This window comes from Neovison vison, chromosome 12 (genome assembly GCF_020171115.1).
Source record: "Neovison vison isolate M4711 chromosome 12, ASM_NN_V1, whole genome shotgun sequence".
NCBI lineage: Eukaryota > Metazoa > Chordata > Mammalia > Carnivora > Mustelidae > Neogale > Neogale vison.
The window spans coordinates 102,710,221-102,730,714 of NC_058102.1; the positions used below are offsets into that span (position 1 = coordinate 102,710,221).

Genomic DNA, 20,494 nt, shown 5'->3' on the forward strand with positions numbered 1-20,494 from the left:
TTTGGCATTTGTGTTTATTAGGAGGGGGTGGGCTGAGAGCTGAGACCCTTTCCTCATGGCACATATCCTGGGTGGCCTAGAGGCGTGCACCTCTTTCCCCGGTTGAATGTGAGTATGGGGACTGTCAGCCTCTCACTAACCTCAGCAAAGTTGAGATAATGATATGATATCTTTAATTCACTGATCAGTTAGAAGTTAGACACTTGATAGACTGACCCCATCTTCAAGAGCCTTCCCTTCTAAGAGGATCAGAAAATTCCAGAAAGGTTTCCCTAATTCCAGTCAAAAGGACTCTTTTGGTGCCTTTCCCTGGTCCTGGGCTCTGCTCACAGTGGGCATTGACTTTGGGTTTCCATGTGGCTCTAGGCAAGATGCCATCTAGAGCAGAGGTCTGCTCCCTTTAGGCATGTGCATGTTTATAAATGTTCTCTGTGTTCCTTCATAAGGTTCTTGAAAAAAGTCAGCAGAGAATGTTGCTTCGGTGTGTTTAGTGGTATGTGGGATTCTATGGAAGCACTTAGGGGAGCCTCCAACACTCCTGGGGGCTCAAGAGAGGCTTCCAAGACAAAGACATCACATTGGATTGCTTAGAGATAAGTGGTCTTCATATAGGCAGGTGCACAGGGAGGAGGAAGCAAGCAGGAGGACAGGAGGTTCCTGGCAGAGGGAACAGAATGAGAGGGAGAGATCAGATCCCTCAGAAACAGGAAAGGCAAGTGGAGGGGTGCATGTGGGCTGGGCCTGGATGATGGCGACGATGGGTAGAATTTTGGTGCCAGGGAAGGACCCGAGAGCTCAGCCTATGGAAGAAGGAAAACACGAAGTGCGTCCAGGATGTGCGAGGAGCCCAGCATGGCAGTTCCTTTTGGGTCTGTGGCACGACCAGGGCACAGGAGAGTGGGGGCTGGACCCAGAGCATTGACTGAGAGCTGAGTTTTCAGTGGAAGACCTTGGATGGCACTGAGAACTCTGCTTATTTTCATAGACAGGGAGAAAGTGTTTGCTAGAGCTCAAAGGGTCATCCAGTAAAAACTACCCATCTTTCTGGCCTGATTGCTGAACAAGCTGAGAAGTAAGGAAAGGCAAACGTAGGCAAAGGCCAATATTTCACTTTTAAAGCTAAAAATGGCTTCATGGGAGGAAGCAGCTTAGCAGGAGAGCAGATAGGCTTCCTAATACCAGATGACAGACAGACTTCCCTGCCCAGGGCTGGCAGCAGAGGACAGGGAAGCCTGGGAAGTCTTAGGACATTGAGGGTGAGAGGGCCAGAAGAACACCTGCTTCCTGCAGGCCCTTAGCTCCCCATAGGAAGGGCAGAGGAAATGGGTGGACGAGGAATGCCAATGTCACCTTCCAGACAGACCAATGAGATACGCTTCTGTCCCCCAAGAGGGGAAATGAGCAAGGTAGGGGAGACAGGGTGGGGCATGATGACTAAGCCCTCTCCCTCCCTAATACGGGTGACATCAGGGGCGGAAGGAAACGTTCCCCATTTCCCACAAGGGCTCTGACCTCACATCACTGGGGTGTTTGAAGAGGGTGATGTGATTGGAGCTGGATATTTGCAGAACTGTCCCGGCAAGGACTTAGAAGAAGAGAGAGATGGGAAGGCCTAATGCAAAGGAGATTGCTGAACATGTAGGTAAGAAGGAAGGAGAGAGGAGCAGGAAACCGGCGACGATGCAGAAACGTCTCCCTGCCACCCATCTGCAATACTTTGTATCACCTGTCTTCCATAGCTCTAGAGACTGGGAGACCTAGAAACTAGAGTGTGGCCCACAGTGCAAACCTCACTAACAAGTATTTAGTGAGCACCTCCCATGCACAAGGCTGGGCAAATTGTCTTTGCATCGGGCTGTGAAACACTTCCCACACTGTGAAGCTACATCCACTGTTTGTAATAGCACTGCCTCCCTCACCCAAAAAGGTTAGCCTCCTTCTGGCTGAGAAGCCAGGGTTCAGGAAGGAAGCCTGTGCCCTGGAAAGGCGATGAAATTCTAACTCCAGTTTGTTCTTTGTGATAGTGATACTCATAAAGCAGCTTTAAACTTAAAAGAATTCCATTATCCCACTTTATCCTCACAAAAACTATGTGTGGTCAGCAAGGGAAGTATTAGATCCTCATTTTACTAAGGTTCACACTCAGATTGTTCCTCTGAAATGCAAATACCTTTTGTGTGATGCTGACGTGAGTTTCTTACTGTCTGGAGAGAAGTGGTGTATTGGGTCTCCGTGCAGTACCCCACGTGGGCCTTATCCCCAGGTGGCTACTCTTGTCTGCCTTACACTGGGTGTTCCCAGAGGGCTCAGAGAGGCGCTTTTGTATAGTGGAAGGGCCACCCAATTTGGGAGCCCAGTGGAAGGAAACTTTGAGCACTGGGCCTGGTTCCTTCTCCCTCCCAACCCCAGATGTGTGGCACTGAGCAAACAGGGTGCTTTTCTGGAATGAAAATTTTTGGTCCTTTCTTCATCATTTTCCTCGTTCCTGTCCATGGGTTGTCCCATCTGTGTCAGCTGTTATCATAGCCTAAGGACTGTGCCATTGTCTTAGCCCCTTTCTCTGGGCCTCTAGCTTAGAAATCCTACCCACGCAGTCTTTCTCAAACCTTCTCCCTGGGCTGGGGCAGGGGAGAACCACTCCCATCAGCATCATACCCCCCCCACCAGCTTCCTTTTGGTCTTGGGTCAAATATCAACTAGGATTTGAGGCCCTTGGCCACCCTCTTCCCAGTGTCCTCCTCCACCCTGGCAACCCACGCCACTCACGGTCACCCGCAATCACCCTGGTTCCCACCTCTGTGTTGTGCTTAGGCTGCTGTAGGCACTCCAACAGCCCTCAGTGACCCTCCTTCTAAAGGACCTGGAGAGGCCTGCCTCCCCTCTCCTTTTCTGGACACTCAGGCCTCAGGGAGTTTCCTTATACCCGCTTCTGAACGCCGGTGCAGATCACGTGTTCCCTAGTCCATCCCCGGATGTGGAATGTCTGCTTTGTGCCAGGCACCATTCTGGAAACACAGCCATAGACCAGGAAGACATAGCCCTTGGTCTCACCGTGCTTACCCGGTAATAAGGGAAAGATAGGCAGTGAGCGGGAACGTTCCCCAGAGGGTAAGAACAGTCATGGGGCCGTAGTGTGGTGGTGTGCGCTACGGTTAGGTGGTCGGGAAAGGCCCGTGGAGGTGGTAACATGGTGGCTGAGACTGGGGCGGCAGGAAGGCACCAGCACACAGAGACCTGGAGGGAGGTCTCTAGGAAGAGGGGACACCACACCATAGACTGGCGGCCCATAAACCAGCAGGTACAAGTAAGCTTGGGCGCCTTATCTGTTCCACCTCCGTCTTTTCTCATCGCTGGACTCGTGTCTGTGTTTACGAGTCTTAGAACAGATGAGGCTCTGCCAGTGTAAAAAATACTAACCTCAAAATCTCAGGTGCTTGATGCGCAGTTGTTTATCTGTCCCCGCTCACTCTCCATGTCCGGCGTAGCAGGGCATGGGGCTCGGGCTCACACAGAAGCCTCACGCGGACGCCATGTTGTCTGTGAGACGCTGCGGGCCGGAAGTGCCTCCCTCACTTCCGGTCACGGCCCGCTGGCTGGAGCGGCCTGGCTGGAGAGTTAGGGAAATGTGTGGAAGTGCGTGGATGTTCCGCGAGCGGGCAGGATCACTGCTGCTGGCTCCTGCCAGGCCGCCGAGCCCTGGAGGACAGCTGCTCGTGCTTGCCATTTCTTTGTATCCACTACACGGGGCCCGCCTCCCAGTAGACCTTAGCACAGATTTGTTGACTGGCTCTCCATTGGTGCCCTTGAAAATTTGTTTTCAAGGAATGCCCGTAGGCTAGGCACCCTGCTAGTCACTGTGGGTGCTACAGTGAGCATTTATGGATTGGGGATTTCCTGTTTACTGGAGGATTTGAGGAAATTTTGAGGTGAAGAACGTACATGCAAAGTTGTCTTGATGGGCCAGTGACTGAGAGCTGCAACCAAGGCATCAGAAGACTTGACGTGTCCTTAAGGGCAGAGGGTGGGTGTGAGCCCATGAACGAATGGAGGTGGAGGTGCCCAGCGGGGTGGCCAGTGCACCTACAGGCAGAGGTGTGGCTGCGGAGTCCCCCAGGGCTCCCTGGGGACAGAAAGCTGTGAACAATGCCACCTAATGGAACGAGGATTCTGCTGGGCTTAGGGGCTTCCTTTGCTATTCTCATGCTGGTTTAATACCCATCTGGCTTCTTGCCCCAGAACTCCTGATTGATGCGGAGGCTGTGACGACTGCCTTGCTCACCGGGTGCAAGCAGCTGGTGTTAACAACCCCAACAAGTTCCCAAGTGTTTCCTGCAAGGCTGGGTGGTGAAGACCGGTTTCTTGGGAGCATCTCCCAACAGGCTCAGACATCAGGCCAATCCGAGGTCCATTCTTGCCACAAATATTTGTCACCAAAAAACCCCAGAATTTGTTAGGAGTTGGCTCTGCAGTGGTAGCTAAAGGCAGTGATTGTCTCCATGGCTGCCTTGTAACAATGGTCACCAGCTTGGGTGCAAGACACAGTGTTATCTGGTGGCTGCGCAGCACTGTGGGGCAGGGAATGAGTGAGAACCTGCGGTGGAGGGATGGGGCTCCTGGGGAAAAGTGAATGGAGCTCGGGGCCTTGGTGGCCAAGACCCTCTGTATAAGATGTGCAGTCCGGTTCAGTAGCATCAGTGATGAGTTTGTGAGGATCCCTGTAAATGAGTAGGACAGGACGGTCTCCAGTGATCTGTTCATTATTTTTTTTTTTAAGATTTTATTTATTTATTTGACAGATGGAGATCACAAGTAGGCAGAGAGTCAGGCAGAAAGAGAGAAGGAAGCAGGCTTCTGGCTGAGCAGGGAGCCCAATGCGGGCCTCGATCCCAGGACCTGGGGTCATGACCTGAGCCGGAGGCAGAGGCTTAACCCACTGAGCCACCCGGCGCCCCTGATCTGTTCATTCTTAAAGGGGTCCCAGGTGGTAGTTCTAAGACAGGCTCTGCCTCCAGGAATGGGAAACAAACCAGAGCTGGCCAGGACATCAGGACCTCAGCTTCCCAGGCCAGTCAGCCAGGGCTTAGCTGTCCTAGGAGGCCAGGGGATGAGGTAAGGTGGCAAGGGTCACCAAGTGGATGAGCTTGAGGGGTCTGCTTTGTTCCTACTCTGTTCTGCTGCTATCCCAGAATTCCACAGAGTGGGTATCAACAGTGGAAATGGGTTTCCTACCCTGGAGGCTGGAAGTCCGAGATCAAGATGACGGCAGAGTTGGGAAAAGGTCCTGTCCCAGGCCACAGATGTCTGGCTGTGTCTGCCCATGGCAGAGGGAGTAGGGGGCTCTATGGGGCCTCTTTAATCAGGGCACTGATCGCTCTCGTGAGGGCTCCATCCTCCCAAAGGCGCCACCCCCTGATGCTGTCACATCAGGGATTAGGTTTTCAGCATGTGAATTTGGGACGGACACAAACACGCAGACCATAGCAGCTTTCTCCTTGGGACATGGGGAGATAGCGTGCCTTTGAGGCAGCAAGCTGCCGAGCCCACATGGAGAGAGCAGAACTAGTGCTCCCAAAAACTGCAGGGTCTTCCCCTGCCCCATTTAGGCATGGGTCTGCCTTGGCCTGGAAGGGGAGCCTGTCTGCACTCTAGCTGTGGGCATTCTTCTAGCTGGAGGCAGAGTGGGGGAGGCAGGGCTCACAGTGGGCTTCTAGACTGAATCACCCAGGTGCCAGCCACTCCTTTGTCTCAGGATAAGTCTCGATCTCTAGCCCCACCACCTTTGCCTCCTCCTCCTCTCCCTTCCAAAAATGTGTGCACAGTGCTGGTTGTACATGGAGCTGGGCAGTTCACACTTCACTCTTCCAGATACAAAGAATGTAGGTGGGCTTCTTATAGGTGCTCAAAGAATGGTGGCTGTGTCAAGTCAGAGTTTCCAATTCTGAAAATGACGGTTTTTGTGAGTTGTTTAAACACTGTGAATGTCCTGCTGCTGTGTGGCTGCCCAGGGGCCCCTGAGGTGGCCTGGGGACGTGAACAAAAGGAGGGGGTGGGGTGAAGGACCTGGTTTTAATGGAGCGCCCACCACCTGTGGGGGGCATTGTTGGGCATGGCACATACATTGTGCCACGGAATCTTCACCGTAGAACCAAGAATTGGTCATTGCTTTCATTTCACTTCTGGGAAGCCTGAGGAGGTTTAGGAGCTTGGCTTGTGAGCACATGGTTAGTGGTGTGTGTGTGTGTGCGCGCGCGCATGCACACAAGCCAAGCACTGCTCTAAGCACTCTCTGTTTATCAGTATATTTAATCCTCAGAAGTGCCCCCAGGATGTCGGGAGTCTTAACATGCCCATCTTAGAGTCAGAAGACTGAGAGAGATGAAGAACAGGCCCAAGGTCTTGGGGTAGTGGGGGTGAGCTGGGCCTCAGTGCAGGGACTGTGACACTCTACGTAGCTGTCCTTGTCCTCAGGAAAGTTCAGAGGTATTAAGAAAGGAAAAGAAAACACCGCGAGAGGCTCTAGGTTTACAAGGCAATGCCCCCACCCACATGGGTGCCAGGTGGTAGGGGTCTCCGGAGAGCAGGGGGACTCAGAGGGAACAAGCCCTGCGTGTCCTGTCCCTTGCCTCCTAGGCCTGCATGCACGAGGACACCTGTGTAGGCTCACAGACTTTGGGGTCCCTCACGCATTATTAAATTAAAAAAATTTTTTTTCCAAAGAATTGAAATGTCTCAGTGTAAAATTTTGTATCCAGTTCTAAGCTCTCCCCAGGGGAAAGTCAGTCTATTACTGTCAAGGAGAAGGAGAGAGGGAAGGGGAAAAGGGAGAGGAAGCTCAGTGCCAGAGACTGTCAGACATCGAAAATTCTTTTAAAGAACATCTTGAACATTCGTGGGTGGGTCTAATTTTCCATCAGATGTGGACAATGTGTGTTTTCAGAGTCAGGGGGAAGCACTGCTTTGTTGGCTCTGAGCGTGGGGACAAGAGGAGGTGGCGTCACTGGGGCCTGAGCCTGCTCGGGAGCGGGAACGTACTTTCCCCAGGAGGGATATGTGGGGATGCATGTGGATGTGTGTGGGCAGGGATGTGTGCCTTCCCGGGGTGGGGTTTGGGGGCTTGTGAAGACCGTAGTGCTGGTAATTTGAAATCCGGCCCGAGAGTCAGGTCTGCAGGGTCCATGCTCTGCCACCAGCTACAGACTCCCTGGGTGGCCTCAGGCAATGGGGGAGGAAGAGCCTCCTGCCTGGCCGTCTGTGAGGCCAGGGGAAGGGTGTGGCTTCAGGGGATCCTGCCGCTGTCTGGGGGCCCCCTCGCTGCTGTGGGCATGAGGTCTTGTGAACGTTGTCTGGGCGGGACGAGGACATGGGAGGCCGCTGCTAATAATAAAAGGGAGCTGATCATGGTTATAGCCCAAGTTCGTGGCACAATTCATTCCAGTTATAGGAAACTATTATTAGTAACATGCTACTTATAATAGTTTAATACAACTGGCAAGAATCCCTTCCCAAACTTGAGCTCTAACTATGAACATGTCTCTTTCATGTTTCCAATGAATCACGGAAGCACTCCTCTCTCCTACTAGCAGGAAGTCCAACATATTCCTCTCCTTTGAGGTTTCCAAGTACCCCGACTCAAGACTTAAGCCACGAGAAGAGAAAAGAGTATAGTGGGCATTGTTTGCTGTGTTTTCTCTCCAGACCCCTTCTCCCCTCTTCTTCACCAGGTCCGGTGGCCCCAAGCCCAACAGCAGATGGTATCACAGGAGCTCCCCAGCTCTGGTTTCCCATTGGGATCAGTTGACAGGAAGCCATGGAAGAGCAGGAGGAAGATTAGCGGGCGGGAGAGGGAGTTGGGGCTAGTTCTTCCCTGCTTCTCCCTCATCTCTGGGAGAAGTGCCTCCTTTCCTAACCATGGCTTCTATGGGATGAGTCCTCCCTCATGGTCCTTGTTGGCCTCCAGGGACACCATTTCTTCTTCTCACCCCTTCACCACTGTAAGTAGAAGCTTCATGAGACGCATGTCCTTTGAACATCTGAGGTGAATTCTGTTTCCTGCGGGGATCTTGACTAATAGAGGCAGTTGGGCCAACACCCTTGTTTAAATAGGGAAGTACCTGCAGCATGTCCGGCCTTCTGCTCTTTTGGGTCTCCCAGCCTCGCACCATGGCTCTTGGATGCCAGCCCTGTCCCATCTGACAGAAGAGGCTGGGCCTTCGCTGAGAGGGTCCCTCCATTCTGCTGGTCCTGGGCAGCCCATTGCTCCCCAGGGAGGAGACCCTCCCCTCCACAGTAAGGACTGTGGACGGGCTGTGGCTGTCACGGTCCCTGCTTCCAGGGACTTGTATACACCTCCACCCCCCATCTCCAGGATGCCCTCCAACCCATAGACCCAGACCAAGGACTCCCTTCTCCCCCTGGAAATCCACTCAAAGAGCACACAGCTTGTCCCCTTAAACTTGCACAACACAGTAGACCTGATGCTACCCCTTTTCATCTCCCTCAAGGAGACATTACCCTCAGCGACTCCAGGGGCTCTCACCAACCCAAGTGATGGCCACCCCGACCTTCTAAAAGGCCCCTGTCAGAGATTTTTAGTAACATTCCAGCACCTCTCTCACGAAAGAGGAGACAAGTGTCCAGATTAAATTCCTGCTACAGTGCTTTGCTACACTAATCAAAGCAGATGTTTGCACCCTTACTCTCTGCTTGGTGCTCCCAATACTTGATTTCTCTCAGTCTTTACAAGAGATGTTTAAGGAAGGTCTCATCTTAGGAGTTAGGACAGTGAGGCTCAGCAAAGGAAATCACTTGTCTGGGAACGCTGGGACTGAAAAGTCCTTCCTGCCCAAGGTCTTCATCTGTTCTGTTACAGCCTTGTGACTTGTGTCACAGGACACAGAAGACCAGAAGCAGGAAGCCCTTGGGATATCTCCCAGTGCATTGTCCACCTGTGGCCACGACTTGCTCGAGGCTCTGGTTTGTCAAAGCTGGAAGGTGGCTGGATGCTTTGAAGGATGATTCGCAGTTGATGTAGTGCTTCTCCCTGCTGGGGACATGACCCCGGGGGACAAAAGCATGGAGTTCCAAGGACTCCATGTGTCCACCTTTGAGCTCTTAAGTTTTCCTTCAAACCTGTTACTTCTCACCCATGTATTTGCCATCTCAGGAATGGGAACCATCAACCATTCAAATGCTTATAGCCAAACCTGTGTGTCACCCTGAACCTCTCTCTTGCTCTCTCTCTTTTTTTTTTCCATACCCAGATTCCGGTCTGTTAAGTACGGCCCATTCCACCTTCAAACATACCCCAGATCTGACTACTGTTCACAGGTTCCATCGTTACACTGGTCATCTCTTGCTTGGACCGCTGTACACTCCTCTTCGGTCTTTCTGCTCCTACAACTGTTCCACCCTACACACACACACACACACACACACAGCTCATTTTCTGTGATCCTTTTAAAATCTAATCTAGCTCTATCCCTTTCCTCTGCAGAACCCCAAGCTGACTTCCCATTGTGCTTCCAGTGAGATCTAAAGTCCTTTCCGTGGCCTGTGGCGGCCCATTGAGCTGCCCCTGCCTTCCCCTCCTGCTCTACTGCCTACTAAATGCTTTCTCCTCACTCTGACTGCTCGGGCCTTTCTGTTTCCTGTGCATCCGTAGACCTCGCCCATCCACAGCCCTTCCCCAAGGCTGCTACCCTGGCTCCTCCCCAGCCCTTCTGCTCTGGTTTCACAGGATCCCTGGGGCCTCAGCTGAGAGGTCAGCTCTCCAGAGGCCTTTCTTGACCACTCTGGTCGAAACAATCTTCCTGCCCCCTCTTCCTCTCCTTGTCTCCCTGCCTTTTATCCCCATTGCTCTCCAGAGTGGTACGTGTGTCTGCGCCCTCTCGTAGACCATCAGCTCCACAGGGTGGGGAATGTATTGGTTTGGTGACCGCTGTGTTCCCAGTGCCCAATGCCTGGCACATAATAGCCCCTTGAGAAATATTTCTTGAGTGGAAAAGGGATGAAAAAGATAAAACATTCCTTCTGAGCTGCCTTCCCTGGGAAGATGTGAGTAGACGGGCTAAGGGGGCATGACTCCCTTCCCTCTCACTGGGATTGGTTTCCAGACCAGTGTGCTTGTGAGATGACCCACTGGTGTCACGGAAGCCTCTGTGGTCCCACATCAGGCACACCTACCTACCTGTTCTCTCCCTGCTCCTCTCTTTCCCACGGGGAGACAGTCTGCATGGTGCAGCTGCGGCAGTCAGATGGGGAATCCGTGTCAAGGGCCTGGACAGCGCCTGGCACACAGTGGCCCATGATGGGGCCCATCAATCTCTCTGTTCCCTTGCTTCCTCTTCCCCAGGAGCTCCCTGCATACTTAGTCTACTTCTTTCTTAAAATGAGGTGCCCTGGGGTGCTGTCACCTTGGGCGAAGCTGCTAGACAGCACGGTAGGTCTCCCATCCCTCTGGGAACTAGAGTCATCTTCCTGACTCTAACAGGGGGATCCCCTGCACTAAGACGCTCTCGTGGACTACAGGAGCATCCACACTTAATCTCCAGTCCTGGGGCTCTCCGATCCCTTCGGCAATGCACCAGCTGCTTAATTACCCAGCTGGCTGGCTTTCCCTATGGTGACTCCCTGCCTTTGCAAACAAGGCAACAACATCACACAGGAGGCTGAGACACGCCTACCCGTACTCCCATAAACACACACACAAATAGAGGGAAGGCCAGGACTGGTACTAGTTGAAATGCACACTTGGACATCTCATTTCGTTTTGTCGCCATCGCTGTATCTTTGCTGGCTCGGCGTCCGGGACTCTGGGGACGCTGAGCTGCTTCTCGAAAATTCAGACCCTGCAGCTGGCATTCTCTTGCAGGCCATGCCGTTTTCATATGATTAGGATGGAGCTCTGGGGACACGGACTTCTGAGCTGGCCCCCTGGGACTAACTTGGGCTTTCATACTAATTATTTTCCAAGGCAGTTTACAGCTGGGTCATTTGTACTCATATTTTTTCATGACACAATGCTCCAGGGGTTTAACACTTCAGAGAAAAGGGGGCTTGGGTAATGGCTCGGCCCAGGAATTCAATGTGATTGCTCTTCTGGTCCTGGGACAGCATCTGCCCTCTGCTGGAAATCTGCCTCGGCAGGTCAGGAGGAGGTGAAACCCTCAGAAGACCTCTAATCAAGGCAGGGTGAGTTTTTGGGGGACACGGGATTTTGGGAGCAAATAAGGATGGAGAGGGGTTGCCATCTACCTGCTCCCATGGTCTCCACGTTGACGTCCCTCCAGCACCCCTATAGCCATCACAGTCTAAAGGCACTGTGTTCGGAATTTCATGAAGCACAAGGCTCTGGGCTGTTTTCTCATGGGCTCGGCTTCCGGCCCCTCTTGAGGTCTGTGTCTTTACAAGGGGATCCTGCCAGTGGCCTGAACTGCAGATTGTTCTTCTTGGCCTAAAGATATCATTCCCATCCCAAGTGGACTCTGGGAGAACTTGTTCTATCTCTTGAGTCATGTAGCCTTTATCACAGACAGATGAGGCTCCTTGTGTTAGCCACTGAGAGAGATCCAGTACTCCAACTAGAGCCTCGGGCTTTGACACGCCCCACGCCCGGTTATCTACGTCCCTGGGGGGTGTTCCCTGGATGGCTCAGCAAAGCCCAGAACCTGGCTGCAGAGCTTCTCTGAGGTGGGGGCATCCAGCTGATTTAGTGACCTATCAAGGGGATTTGGATTGTTTATTGGAAGTGCCCATTATTTATGGTGGCCCATGGCCCTAAGAACACAGGCAAAGGCTGTTTTTAGAACTAAAACTAATAAATAATAACCAGGCCCATGATTTATCAGCTTGGAGGAACGGAACCACTCATTTCCAGTTGGAGTGAAGCATCCCAAAAGGATCGGATTCTCTTTCCCAAGAACTTGGAGGACATTCCTGCAGGGATTGGGAGATCTGAGCACGGAGAGTTCCAAGGAGATTATAAAAGAAAATCAAAGACACGTGCCTCTCTGTACCTCATTCTTAATCCCCTCCTTGCCACATTTACAAGACAAGTTTTCTAAATTTTCAGCTCCTTAGACCTTATTACTCATTTTTGGGTGAGATAAGTTTTAATTTTCTTATCCCCCAAATATTTTAAAATGAGAGACAAGAAGTGGTTGTTACTGTTGAATTGGCTGCCTCTGGTATGCTGGGCAAAGGCTCAAAATCGCACTGAAAACCTTTTCCTTCCCCCCTCCCTTCCTTCCTTCTCCCCATTCCTTCCTTCTTCTTTCCCTTTCTTTCCCTTCCCTTCTTTCCTTCCCTCCCTCCCTCCTTCTTCTTTCCTTCTCCCCCTTCCTCTCTTCCTTCCTCCTTCCTTCTTTCTTCAACAGGGAAGTGAAGGAACATTTCTGCTGGGTGCCTCTGTCCCTCCCCCATCACTTACATTTTCTTCTTTGGCAGCAGCTCTGCCTCACTTCCTGCCCCCCCCTGCCCCTCCCATGTCAGGGGCTATAGCCCTTCTGGGTCCTGCATCCAACTCCAACACCCCCATTTCTTATCTTGTGGGTAAGGTGGGGAAATTTAAATTAATTAAATGAAATTGAAATTGAAATGAGGGAGATTTCACTCTTTTGGCTGTTGCTTTCTTGTAACTTCATACCCACAGGCAATAGTCCTTCCTTGGAATGAGACAGGGAATTTTTATTAAATGATAAATATTTTTTCATTATTCTAAATCATATCTTTTTCATGTCACAAATTTGTTCATTCAATAAATATGCTTAGTCAGGCCCATCTGCTGCATAGGACCTGACTGTGCTCATTGTGGAAAAGCCATCCACACCATGCGTGGCGGGGCTGGAGTGGCGTGGGGCTAGGGAAAACCAAGGTTAACAGCCACGTGGGGGTTCAGAATCACGAGATCTTAAAATGGAAAGTGACCTTAGAAATGGATGGCAGGCATTTCTTGGGCCTCAGTTTTACTTCCTTTTGTCAAGGAAAATAGGAATCACACTAAAGAAGGATCTTGAGCCCAGCAAAGATTTGAGAAGCATGAATCCAATAGGGACCCACCAGCATCTTTATCAGGCAGACATCTTAGGGGGGAAGGAAAAGCCCTTACAGGCGACATATCTGTGGGGCTTTGCTAATGTCCTTAAACTGAAGAAATCGCAGTGTTCACTGTGAGCAGTGAGTACAGACCATCTTCCAAATGCTTGTTGGGCAAGGCTGTGTGGGATTGGCCTCCCTTCTAGCTCATGGGGCTGTGCCCATGGCCCTCCAGGCGTGGCAGGAAGGAGAAAACCACAAAGCCGTCTGCCAGCTGAGGGATAGCACGGTAGACTTTTCCAGCTCCATCTCCTATAAAATTATGGCAATGTCTCCAGATTCCCTAGCAGACAATGTTTATTTCCAAAGTTGTCTGGGGGACTTCAGGAAGCATGGGCTGGGAGTTCTGGGGAGGTGGGGGGAGGGGCTATTTTGATTAGACCTTTCCAGCTACATGCCAACAGGGTCACCTATTAGCTGTCTTCCCCACTGGTTGGTAGAGAGTACTCATTAGTCAACATGATAATGATGCCCAGAACCTTAGGGTCTAGAGTCATACACAAATCCCTGGCCACAGATGGCTCAACTGTGCTGCAGAAAGCAGGGCTGCCAGCTTGGAGGAGATGACGGCATTGGAGGACGCTATTTAGGACAACAGGAGCTATCGTTTATTGAAGTCCAGCACTTGCCTTGTCCTAGGCTGAGTGTTCTGTCAACATCCTATGCTGTCTTTAACAACTTGTGAGGGAGATGTCGGTACCCTTCCTCTATAAGTTCATGCCTCTAACTACACTCTGCATTTGAAGTCAGGTGTGTCTGATGTGCAAATCTGTCCCTATGGCCATCTCTGGAACAAAACAGCCAAGTAGTCACTGCTATCAACATACAGCTGAGCCCAGAGTAGCATGACTGGGTGCTCTGTAGGTTCAGCTTGGCCTGCCAGGGCCTCTAGGCCTGCTCGAGAGCATAGCCAAACTTAAGTAGGCTTCAGGATGATAAGGCTCCCGGAGAATGAATCAGTTTCCAGTGTTGCTGGCTGCCTAGGGTGATGCCATGTTTCTTAGGGTTCACGGGGGCTAGGACATGACTAGAGGATGAGTAGCTTTCATTTCCCCAGGCCTTAGGGAGAAATCTGGGCCAGGATCAGAATTGTGATAGTAGCACTATGGTGTCTTAAGCTTTCTGGGGTTCTCAAGGCCTCTTCTGGGGCTATGGGTTCCCAGGGGCTGACATCCGCCTGCGACAGTCTCCTCAGTAGGTCTCTGCTTGCACGTGGACCACCGCTGATGCTCCTGGGCATCACCTCTTATCCTCGGGACTGTGTTCCAAGATTGCAAATGAATGAGGGGCTCTCTGTGCTTTGTGGGAAAACAGGTCATGGAAATCCTGCATTCTTCTCCCTAAGATCCCCTTGACGAAAGGGGAGAAGATTCCTTGCCACTCACAGATTAAGTCTTGAAAAGACCTGGCAGTTTACAAAAGCCCCCCCAGAGACCTAGGTAAAGGAAGCTCCTTATAGAAAGGCTGGAGTCGTCATTCATCCTGGCAGCCCCCATCTGGGGCTCAATGAATGTGACCTGAACACTCAGAAATATTTCTTAGGTCCCTATCCTGTGGGCCAGGGTTGGAGGTGGGGAGGTGGAAGAAGAGGTGTGATGGAAACAGTAGTCCAAGGTCCTGATTTCACAGTGTGGTGGTGTCTCTTTGGAGACAGGGGGATCTGGGTTCAGACCTTAACTCTTATGTAACCTGAACTTACTCCCCGTGTGCTCTAGAGCACTTCCCTGGACCTTGGCTGTCTCTCTTTGTAGTGAGATGTGCTACCCCCCTCGCATAAGTAGGTACAGCACACATGTCCCTTTGGCCTCCCTGGGGGTCCCCACAGCTCTCTGCCTACAGGTGATCTCCAGTTGTGAGCTCAATCCCTGCACAGGAGGAGGCAGAAGTGCCAGGGAGTCAAGTCCAGTGGGACCCATCACCCAGTGAGGGACTGCACTTGCTTGTTCCTCAGCGTAATAATTATGAGGGGTGTTTCACAGTCTCTTCCAAGTCCCCAGGGGAACTGAGCCCCTGTCACCTGTGGCATTCAGTTGTTCAGAGCACATCTGTGCTGCCCTCCCTCCATTCTTTGTCTCACTACCACACTCCCTTACCAGGCTTCCTGGGAGCACTTCCCAAATAAGATTACTTAATCCCAAACTACTTACTTCTTGACATAGCAGGTAACCCCAACTAAGAAGATCAATGAAAGGTCCTGTTGTGATTTTTGGAAGGCATGGAGGTAGGTCATTAATACTGAGAAATATAAAATACGGTAGAAGAAAAAGAGATTACCACCCTCTGAAGTCATCGGGGAAGGCTTCTGGGAGGAGATTACAGGCAACATTTGATCTGATTGCGATAGGATGTGAAGGATTTGTACATAAGGGGATGGGTCCGGGAAGGGAATATCAGGAGAAGATACCGAGTTTTGCATCCACTTTTCCAAAGATGTCTACTAAAGCTACATGTGAGTCAGGTGGGCAGACATTGACAAGTCTGTGCGCCAACCTTATCGGGGCACAGAGCCTCCCAGATGGCATGGTCGTGGTGCTTTGGCCTTGCCCTGCCCTCGGCACACTTTCAAGTACACGATGCAGGGGTTGTGCTTGCTTTCTGCCCCTGAAGTGTAGCCCTGTCACCTCTTATCTTTGCCAAGCCGTTTGTCACGATCCATGAATCCCCAGCAAACGCTCGGCCCCATTGTCCACCACAGCATCCCCCGGGTCTTGAGTCTTCTGAAGGCATCAGGCAGGTTTCTGCCCAAGGTTTCTTAGGCTTCTTGGGGGATTATGGGCCGACTCCTTGCCTGAACCTCATAGGACTCGCTGGGCCTGTGTCCCCCGATTTGGAGACATTAGGCTTGTGTTTGTTTCGCTTATCTCATGGTCCATCATCATTTGAACACATGAATGCAAGTTGCTCTGGTCTACCCAGCGGGTATGCAGATTCAGGCTTTCCTGTCAGAAATGAAGAGACAAGAAGGAGGAACTGTGTCGTGGTGCCCAAGACACGTCTTTGCTGCCTATTGACTATAGTTCCTTGTTTAACAAAGCATTTTCACCAGGGACTTTGGTTCAACTAGAATCTTACAGAAGTGGTAATCGCATAGTTAAAAGCAGAGTCCCCCCAGATGAGGTGAGCGTGGTTGGAAGAAGTTCTACCGGCTCAGATGGCATAAGAGGAAGGAAGTGGAGGGAGAAAGGTGATGATTATGCACACCATTTGACTTCTGTAGCTTCATAGTACCTGGCAACCCATTTGGGACCTCCCAGATGAATTCAGTTCTAATGTGCCAGAGACCGATCTCTTGGTTTCTACTCTGAAGGAAGGAGAGCTGAGAGACAACAGCTCATGTAGTCAGGATTAAAACTCTGAAGAGGTGAAAAATCTCTCGGGGCATCTGGGTGGCTCAGTGGGTTAAGCCTCTGCCTTCGGCTTGGGTCATGATCCTGGAGTCTTGGGATCAAGCCCTGCCTCGGGCTCTCTGCTCAGCACGGAGCCTGCTTCCCCCTGCCTCTGCCTGCCTCTGCCTGCTTGTGATCTCTGTCTGTCAAATGAATAAATGAAATCTTAAAAAAAAAAAAAATCTGTCTCTCAGTCTTACAAGCTTTGCTCTTCTCTTTCAGAGGTTCCAAAAACAGAACAGACTTTTGAAGAACGACTGATACTCAAAGCTTTTTTGCTGAAGTTTGTCAATGCCTACTCGCCCATCTTCTATGTGGCCTTTTTCAAGGGGAGGTGAGTACAATGGTTTCACACATGGAAGACTAGATCCCCAGCTAGAGTTAGCTTGTGCCCACTGCCAATATACACCTTCTTCCAGCCCCACCACATTGTTCGTGAAGTAGTGGCATTAGCGTTACATCATTTTGGATAGAATCTTCAGATTGTGATCACCAGGGAAACGACAGGATTTGACCCTGGGCTCCAAAGGAAATCTCAGAATAATCTGGGACTCCCAACTTCGAGTACGAGATAGGAGGGAATTTCAGTTCTGGCGAGTGGCTCTTAGGTCTTGTAATGCCTTTTGGACACTAGCTACCTTGAGTTAGCACAGATATCACAGGTTAAGGGCACAGTCTCCCATGAGACTGCCCTCACTCCAGACACGAGCTGCAGGCTCTGGGGTACCTGTGCCACTCATGATTCAGACCAACTGGCTACGACCACTAACGCCTCAGGTTTGCTCATTCTCTAGATTGACTCACAGAACTCAGGAATGTCCTATACTTAAAATAACGGTTTTATTATAGAAAAAGGGTACAAATCCAAACCAGCAAATGGGAGAGGCACATAGGGTGAGGTTTAGAAGGGTCCTAAACAGAAGCTTCCAGGTCCTGCAGATGCACTAGTTTCCTGGCACATTGATGTGTCCCACCACCCCGGAAGCTCATTCAAGCCTCTGTGTCCAAAATTTATAAGGTTGTAGTACGTAGGTCTGATTGGTTGAATCATTCACCATGTGACTGGGCTCAGGGCCAACCCCCCCCACCTCACCCCCCCCACCCTGCACTCACACAGTTGGTTTTTGTGTCATGTCCTCCTCCATTCCTGAGTAATCTCATTAGCATAAATTTAGGTATAGTCCCAAGAGCCCACCGTGAATAACAAAGAGAATCCTCTGGGGAAATTCTAAAGATTTAGGTGATTCTCTAAGAACCAGCAACAAAGAATCTAGTCAGATTCTTTATTATGCAAAATGTCTAGATGTAAAATCACTTCCGATAACTATTTCTCATGGTCAGATCAGTTGGCTGCCTATAAGGAGATTTCCCAGTAGGCATTAACTTTGTCAGGAAAGCTTCCCTAAGACCAACATCTCATGAAGCAGGCATCCATAACAAGAGCTACTATTGTGCATATTTGATAGTTTCTTACAAATAGGTTTGTGACAAAACCCCAACTCCCTTCTGGGGTATCTCTGCCCTTGACCCTTATGAAATTAGAGTAGCAGAGAGAATGTTCGTATTAATGGATATATACTCCACTAGTGTTTTCTCTCTAGATTTAATATCAATAGCAAGTTTCATACATAGATATTCTCGGCCAAAAAATAGGGTCCTGACCCTCTAGATAAATCTGTGGTCTGTTGAAAGAGATGGTATTGTAAACAGCCCGTGCAATGAGTTGCCATCAGAGAAGTATCAAGAAAGTGTCGGGGAAATATTTAATTGTGAACAGAGACAGAAGACTTCACAGAGAAGGAAAGATTTGAGCTGAGCCTTAAACAGATGGGTAGGATTTCCACAGGTGGATGAGGGGTAACAGTTCAAGAAGGAGTCTTCTCATTACCTGGCTGTTCTGTGATTGGCTTTTTCCTCTCAACCTGCTCCGTCGTCTTGTCCTCCAATAAGATAGACCCTACTTGGAGGAGGAAGGAGGCTGGCTGTTTCTGTGCCTTGGAATATTCTCAGTAGGAAGTTTGAATTTTTCTTTTCTGATCCCAGGAATCGCTACTTGTGACTTTGGCCTGTCTCCCCCTCCATTTCCTGGGAGATCAGAAGCTCTCACTGAGGAGCTGTGAACAGAACTCAGTTCTTGACATTAGTTGAGGGAAGAAGGTGAATAGATAGTACACTTAGGGATAATCCAAACCTCATGGTCTTGAGGCGCAGAAACTGTCACAGATGCCCATACATGGGACCTTCCCAGTCCCTTGCCAGCCCCCAGCCTCAGCCCCTGTCCCCTGGAACTCAGGTTGAGAGGTGAACCCTCAATGGTGCAGGTGACAGCTAGCTGATAACACGGTGTACACACCCATGCCTGGGTGATTTAGTGCCCACCCTGGCCAGTTCTTTCCATGAGGGTATTGGCCACTGCCTCACCCACTCAGAAGGCAGGCCTTCCAGCAGCCCTGCCTTCTCCTTCCCTAACTCTCCCACACTTCTGGACTTCAGGTTCGTGGGCAGACCTGGAAGCTACGTCTACGTGTTCGATGGTTACCGCATGGAAGAGGCAAGTACAGCCTGGCTGGTGGTGGGTCGGTGCCCCCTGCCCTGCCCCGGGCCCCGATCTTGGCTGTCTCCCCCAGCAGCATGCCTCACTTCTTGCCCTTTCTTCTCTGAGCTCCGTTTGGTCTAACCAGTCTTCTGTGATCTTCTTTTCTGGGCAGTGTGCTCCGGGGGGCTGCCTCATGGAGCTCTGCATTCAGCTCAGCATCATCATGTTGGGGAAGCAGCTGATCCAGAACAACATCTTTGAGATCGGAGTCCCGTATGTAATGAACCCCTCTTCCTCCTCCTCTCTCCCCGCAGGGCCGGACTTCCAGCACAATGTTACCGGCCTCCTCCTCTCAGAGAGCCTTGTTGTCTACTCCTGGTGGATAGTTTTCCCCATGAGGCATGGCCCCTCCCACAAGACTTGTTTTCTGATCTGATTTGGGAGGTTTGAAGCTTAGAAAGATTCATAAGCACTTGCTGCAGTAACATAATGGCTAAGTGGCAGAGCTAGGAGTCAGACAGCTTGGACCTCGAAGTGTGAAATACATTTAATGCTCACTGTAACAACAACAACAACAAAAATCTCATCATAGTGGATATAAGTGAACACAAAAATTTGGAAAAATTGCATAATAATTTAGAGCAATTTCACTAAGGAGCTGTGGGATATGTGATCTTAGGAGGGGTAGGATGCAGAACCGGTAAAGCCCAGACTGGATCTTCACATGGATCTTCTCTCCCATCCCATGTGGTTTGATACAGATTTCACAGAAGGACCTCTTTCAGTTAGGTATTGTGTGGAGATAGTCATGAGAAGAAACGTGGACTCACAGGCACTGGGTCTAAAAGAAACAGAAACTCAATAATGAAAATCTACCTTCAGGTCAAAGAAAAATACAAGCCTCCCCCCCAATCTTGCTTTTTCTATTGCTTTTTGGTATTCGCGTACCATTTTAGGTGTTTTTCTTTTTAGTGTTCATGTACCATTTTAGGTGTTTTTCTGCCCTCACCCTGAGACAGTCTCGGAAGCCCCTTGGGTGTGTTCTTTTCTTGGAGAAGGATGGATAAGAACGTCCGTGTCTGGGCGTCTCTTACCTCCCTGCTTAAGCCAGCCTCTAGTCATCAGTCGGGACATGATTACTTTTGAGAAACTCCACCCTCTGAAAGTGTACCCAGTTCCTAGCTTTCTGATTGAAAGCCATTCGGAGATAGTCAAGCGAAGCTGGTGAAACACATGGTCACCGTTCTCTAAGAGCTTACCATCTCAGAGAGAGACCACATTTGTTATGGATAAACATCCAGAAAATATACAGACCGAGAAAAGATGTACCAAGCTACATCTGGCTCCTTTGAAGCTCCAAGAGCAGCCCCTCCATTCCTGCTACAAAGGAAAGTCTCTGTTCTCCTCCAGACATCTGGGGAAGACACCTGTCCTTCCAGTGCGCCGTTACTCTGCTCTGGACGGAATTGTATACAGCTTG

At 50.5% G+C, this 20,494-nt stretch overlaps 1 protein-coding gene across 1 annotated transcript in view; it reads left to right on the plus strand.

The window, feature by feature from the left end:
• ANO2 (anoctamin 2) overlaps positions 1-20,494 on the plus strand; it is a 340,666-nt gene that overhangs the window by 273,559 nt on the left and 46,613 nt on the right. Inside the window, exons 18-20 of the mRNA XM_044226412.1 lie at positions 16,701-16,812; positions 18,972-19,029; positions 19,187-19,287. Coding sequence (XP_044082347.1) covers positions 16,701-16,812; positions 18,972-19,029; positions 19,187-19,287 — 271 coding nt within the window. The remainder of the gene's footprint in view (positions 1-16,700; positions 16,813-18,971; positions 19,030-19,186; positions 19,288-20,494) is intronic.